Consider the following 6,679-nt stretch of genomic DNA (forward strand, 5'->3'; position numbering starts at 1 on the left):
GACTGTAGGGGGCATCTTCTTTTTTCCTGTAATCTCTATGTTGAGGCCTTCTCCTACTTTTGTCTCCTCTGACCAGAGAACATTCTTCCAGAACGGTTTTGGCTTTCTCAGGTAAGTTTTGGCAAACTCCAGCCTGGCTTCTGTCTGTGGGTAAGAAGTGGGGTCTTCCTGGGTCTCCTACCATACAGTCCCTTCTCATTCAGACGCTGACGCTGGATAGTACGGGGTGACACTGTTGTACCCTCGCACTGCAGGGCAGCTTGGACTTGTTTGGATGTTAGTCGAGGTTCTTTATCCGCCATCCGCACAATCTTGTGGTGAAATCTCTGGTCAATGTTTCTTTTGCGTCCACATCTCGGGAGGTTAGCCACAGGGCCATGGGCTTTACACTTCTTACTGACACTGCGCACGGTAGACACAGGAACATTCAGGGCTTTGGAGATGGACTTGTAGCCTTGAGATTGCTCAGGCTTCCTCACAATTTTGCTTCTCAAGTCCTCAGACAGTTCTTTGGTCTTCTTTCTTTTCTCCATGCTCAATGTGGTCACACAAGGACACAGGACAGAGGTGGAGTCAACTTCAATCCATTTCACCTGGCTGCAAGTGTGATTTAGTTATTGCCACCACCTGTTAGGTGCCTCAGGTAAGTAAAAGGTGCTGTTAATTACACAAATTACGGAAGCATCACATGATTTATCAATCAGTGCCAATACTTTTGTCCACCCTCTTTTTTATGTTTGCTGTGGAATTATATCCAATTTGGCTTTTTCCATTGAAGACAAATTAAATGAAGATAATACCAAAGAATTTCTGATTGCAATCATTATCTGGAAGAACACGGAGTATTATCTGACAGAATTGCAGGGGGGCCAATACTTTTGGCCAACACTGTATATGGTAACATGGCGGGGACTATCCAAGTAGATGTGATCTCTTACGGGTACGTTTCAGCAGGACCTGAGACCTCTTGGGTTTCTTGTTATGTTGCTTCTCCAAGTGACTCTTCAGCAAGTATCTCTTTGCAGCTTTGTATTCGCAGTATTCACACTGGTAAGGTTTTTCGCCTGCAAACAAATAAAATGTAAAACACATTTGTACAAACTCCATGGACAGGAATCTGCAGCCAAGCCAAAGCGAAGCCCAGCAAGCGGGTGTCAGATTATCAGAAGGACGGGATTATTATTGTGGCAGATTACAGGGGGTTTACGCTCATTGTAACCTGGGCTGGAGGAAAGTTCAGGAAGACCATCGGTGGCCCCAAATACAAAGTCCTACAAGAAGAAGCTCTGGGTACGAATCCACTTACCAGTATGAGAGCGGATATGAATCTGAATGTAACGGGAGTGAAAGAACTTCCCACAATACTCGCAGCTCTGCAGAAAGTCTCTTCTTTTACCTTTACTCAGATTTTGTCCATCAACATTTTCTTCTAGAAAAAGAAAACCCGTATAAGGAGCGTTCCAACCACAAAGAGCCCGGCCTGTAGGAGAAGCACGGAGCTCAACGCAACGTACAGGAGATCAATGCACAGCAGAAAGGTGGCTGAGTGGCACTGCACTGTGATCGGACAGGAGGATAGCACATGGGGCGGCTCGGTGGTTAGCACATGGGGCAGCTCGGCGGTTAGCACATAGGGCGGCTTGGCGGGTAGCACACGGGGCGGCTCGCGGGTAGCACTACAGTTGACTCGGCGGTTAGCACACGGGGCGGCTTGGCAGTTAGCACTACAGTTGACTTGGCGGTTAGCACACGGGGCGGCTTGGCGTTTAGCACACGGGGCGGCTCGGCGGTTAGCACTACAGTTGACTCGGCGGTTAGCACTATAGTTGACTCGGCGGTTAGCACACGGGGTGGCTCAGCGGTTAGTACTACAGCTGACTCGGCGGTTAGCACTACAGTTGACTCGGCGGTTAGCACTATAGTTGACTCGGCGGTTAGCACACGGGGTGGCTCAGCGGTTAGTACTACAGTTGAGTTGGCGGTTAGCACTACAGTTGACTCGGCAGTTAACAATACAGTTGACTCGGCGCTTAGCACATAGGGTGGCTCAGCGGTTAGCACTACAGTTGACTCGGCGGTTAGCACACGGGGCGGCTCGGCGGTTAGCACTACAGTTGACTTGGCGGTTAGCACACGGGGCGGCTCGGCGTTTAGCACACGGGGCGGCTCGGCGGTTAGCACACGGGCCGATTCGGCAGTTCGCACTACAGTTGACTCGGTGGTTAGCACTACAGTTGACTCGGCGGTTAGCACTACAGTTGACTCGGCGCTTAGCACACGGGGTGGCTCGGCGGTTAGAACTACAGTCGACTCGGCGGTTAGCACACGGGGCGGCTCGGCGGTTAGCACTACAGTTGTCTCGGCGGTTAGCACTACAGTTGACTCGGCGGTTAGCACTACAGTTGACTCAGCGGTTAGCACACGGGGCGGCTCGGCGGTTAGCACTACAGTTGACTCGGCGGTTAGCACACGGGGCGGCTCGACGGTTAGCACTACAGTTGACTCGGCGGTTAGCACATGGGGCGGCTCAGCAGTTAGCACATGGGTATGAATATGATGCATTTAGTTTATATGTTCTCCCCGTGTTTGTCGGGTTCCCTCCGGTTTCCTCCCACACTCCAGCTCTACCATAGTGCGGTAATAGTACGTGGCGGTCTTCACAATGCAGTAGGTTTCTTTAAGGGATTCTCCCTATAAGTAATGCAGCACACAGCATCCAGGGGGAGGGGCACACAGCATACAGCACATACGGGAAGGAGCACACAGCATCCAGGGGGAGGGGCACATGGTATACAGCACATACGGGGAGGGGTACACAGCATCCAGGGGGAGGGGCACATGGTATACAGCACATACGGGGAGGGGTACACAGCATCCAGGGGGAGGGGCACATGGCATCCAGGGGGAGGGGCACACAGCACATAAGGGGAGGGGCACACAGCATCCAGGGGGAGGGGCACACAACATACAGCACATACGGGGAGGGGCACACAGCATCCAGGGGCACACGGTATACAGCACATAAGGGGAGGGGCACACAGCATCCAGGGGGTGGGGCACACAGCACATAAGGGGAGGGGCACACAGCATCCAGGGGGAGGGGCACACAGCATCCAGGGGGAGGGGCACACGGCATACAGCACATAAGGGAAGGGGCACACAGCATCCAGGAGGAGGGGCACACCCATTGCCTACCTACCCTATGTCCCTCACTATGGGAAGGGCTGACCCATGACTCGCAGCGCCTCCACCCATTGCCTACCTACCCTATGTCCCTCACTATGGGAAGGGCTGACCCATGACTCGCAGCGCCTCCACCCATTGCCTACCTACCCTATGTCCCTCACTATGGGAAGGGCTGACCCATGACTCGCAGCGCCTCCACCCATTGCCTACCTACCCTATGTCCCTGACTATGGGAAGGGCTGACCCATGACTCGCAGCGCCTCCACCCATTGCCTACCTACCCTATGTCCCTCACTATGGGAAGGGCTGACCCATGATTCGCAGCGCCTCCACCCATTGCCTACCTACCCTATGTCCCTCACTATGGGAAGGGCTGACCCATGACTCGCAGCGCCTCCACCCATTGCCTACCTACCCTATGTCCCTCACTATGGGAAGGGCTGACCCATGACTCGCAGCGCCTCCACCCATTGCCTACCTACCCTATGTCCCTGACTATGGGAAGGGCTGACCCATGACTCGCAGCGCCTCCACCCATTGCCTACCTACCCTATGTCCCTCACTATGGGAAGGGCTGACCCATGACTCGCAGCGCCTCCACCCATTGCCTACCTACCCTATGTCCCTGACTATGGGAAGGGCTGACCCATGACTCGCAGCGCCTCCACCCATTGTCTACCTACCCTATGTCCCTCACTATGGGAAGGACTGACCCATGATTCGCAGCGCCTCCACCCATTGCCTACCTACCCTATGTCCCTCACTATGGGAAGGGCTGACCCATGACTCGCAGCGCCTCCACCCATTGCCTACCTACCCTATGTCCCTCACTATGGGAAGGGCTGACCCATGACTCGCAGCGCCTCCACCCATTGCCTACCTACCCTATGTCCCTCACTATGGGAAGGGCAGACCCATGACTCGCAGCGCCTCCACCCATTGTCTACCTACCCTATGTCCCTCACTATGGGAAGGGCTGACCCATGACTCGCAGCGCCTCCACCCATTGCCTACCTACCCTATGTCCCTCACTATGGGAAGGGCTGACCCATGACTCGCAGCGCCTCCACCCATTGCCTACCTACCCTATTGTCCCTCACTATGGGAAGGGCTGACCCATGACTCGCAGCGCCTCCACCCATTGCCTACCTACCCTATGTCCCTCACTATGGGAAGGGCTGACCCATGACTCGCAGCGCCTCCACCCATTGCCTACCTACCCTATGTCCCTCACTATGGGAAGGGCTGACCCATGACTCGCAGCGCCTCCACCCATTGCCTACCTACCCTGTAATACACACATGTCGTTTCCCAGCAGCTGGAGGTTGCGGACCCCGCTCCTACGGAATCAGACATGTTTGTAGGTGACCCCGCAGCACTGTCGGGAGATGAGATCTGTGCCAAGGCCTAGAACGACTTCTTACCTCTTCCCACATCTTCTGACTGGACCTCCATCTTGACGGTCTCCTCCACATTGGCTGGAGAGCTTGCAGGGGGCAGTTTGTTAGATTTACTGTTGGCCCTGTGTACAGAATCGTGCCGCACCGGCGTCTTATTTTGCACTATCTGGACCTCGGTTTCTCCTTCTAGATGATATTTTTCAGGCTGACCCCGTCCCTGTGACTTGGAGGTTCCTGCACAGTTGTCACCAGACTGACTCGTCCTTCCAGTCTTCTCGATATCCGTCGGCTCACCCTTGTCGGGTTCCATACTTGCGTCATACACGGGCTCCTTCACGTCCTTCCCACGAGCACCGTCTGACACCAGTTTGCCTGTCGTCGCCAGCTGCCAAGCTTGGCTGGTGGTCACCGGGTCCAATTCTCTGATCCAGGATGCCACTGGTTTATTGTCCTTGGAGGGCTTTAGTCCCACAAGGTTCAGGAAGTCTTCCTTGGGACCATTTTCTAGTTCTTCCCTGGGGGCGGACTCCTCACAAGTTACCTTATTGTGTATCTTACTATGATCCAACAGGGAGTCTTTGTCAGGGAAGAGAGATCCACACACCTTGCAGGGCCTGTAAGGTGAAAGCACGTGATTGGTCGCCTCTTCTTGGACAGTCTCATTAATGGTAGTGGGGGTCTCCTGATTCGCTCCCCTTCTTACTTGGATGGAATGGATCCGCTGATGAAGTTTAAGATACCACGGCTTTGTGAATATCTTGTCACAAATATTACAAGGGAATATGAAGGGAGCCGTGTGCGTCTTCATGTGGGACTCCAAGTGGGCAAAGATCTGACCACACACCTCACATTCAGACCCTTCGTGGACCCCATGCTCCTCCTTTACGGACCCCTCTACATTCCTTCCATCATGAGGGCCGAGATATTCTGTCTTGTCACTAAGAAGATTGGGCTCCCCTGGCCTGTGCTGAGTCTGAACATGGTCCTCAAGTTCTTCATGATGTTTGTAGGACTCTGCACAAAACTTACAATCAAAGGTCCCATCCGGATCGGCTTGTTTTAGGCCACAGATCGAAGCATCAACAGAAACGTCTTTAGTGGCGGCCGACATTGGCGTAAGGCAAAGAGTCTAAAAAGAAAGAATCGAGACCTGAGAAGAGAAAAGAGTCAGCGCGAGAACCGGGAGAAGACGATGAGGAGGCGCAACCTAAAAGACCATAGGGGGCAGCATGGGGGCCCTACGGGGAATCACATATATACAGCTATATCACCTGTATATACTATATCTATATACCCAGCCTACGTAATAACATATCTACAGCTATATCACCTGTATATACTATATCTATATACCCAGCCTACGTAATAACATATCGTACAGCTATATCACCTGTATATACTATATCTATATACCCAGCCTACGTAATAACATATCTACAGCTATATCACCTGTATATACTATATCTATATACCCAGCCTACGTAATAACATATCTACAGCTATATCACCTGTATATAATATATCTCTATACTCAGCCTATGTAATAACATATCTACAGCTATATCACCTGTATATACTATATCTATATACCCAGCCTATGTAATAACATATCTACAGCTATATCACCTGTATATACTATATCTATATACCCAGCCTACGTAATAACCTATCTACAGCTATATCACCTGTATATAATATATCTCTATACTCAGCCTATGTAATAACATATCTACAGCTATATCACCTGTATATAATATATAGCTATATCCAGCCTATGTAATAACATACCGTACAGCTATATCACCTGTATATAATATATCTCTATACTCAGCCTATGTGATAACATATCGTACAGCTATATCACCTGTATATAATATATAGCTATATCCAGCCTATGTAATAACATATCGTACAGCTATATCACCTGTATATACTATATCTATATACCCAGCCTATGTAATAACATATCTACAGCTATATCACCTGTATATACTATATCTCTATACCCAGCCTATGTGATAACATACCGTACAGCTATATCACCTGTATATAATATATCTCTATACCCAGCCTATGTGATAACATATCGTACA

The 6,679-nt window shown here is 51.0% G+C and overlaps 1 protein-coding gene across 1 annotated transcript; it reads right to left on the reverse strand.

The window, feature by feature from the left end:
- Positions 1-4,593: 4,593 nt before the first annotated feature.
- On the reverse strand, positions 4,594-5,697 carry LOC142186785 (zinc finger protein 217-like). Its single transcript, XM_075261364.1, has one exon. The coding sequence runs from the start codon at positions 5,695-5,697 to the stop codon at positions 4,594-4,596; it is 1,104 nt and encodes a 367-aa protein (XP_075117465.1).
- Between the last annotated feature and the right edge of the window lie 982 nt (positions 5,698-6,679).

This window comes from Leptodactylus fuscus, unplaced genomic scaffold (assembly GCF_031893055.1).
Source record: "Leptodactylus fuscus isolate aLepFus1 unplaced genomic scaffold, aLepFus1.hap2 HAP2_SCAFFOLD_118, whole genome shotgun sequence".
NCBI classification, from domain to species: domain Eukaryota; kingdom Metazoa; phylum Chordata; class Amphibia; order Anura; family Leptodactylidae; genus Leptodactylus; species Leptodactylus fuscus.

Coding starts and splice junctions, on each gene's coding strand:
- LOC142186785 (XM_075261364.1), bottom strand. CDS start 5,697: ATGTCGGCCGCCACTAAAGACGTTTCTGTTGATGCTTCGATCTGTGGC.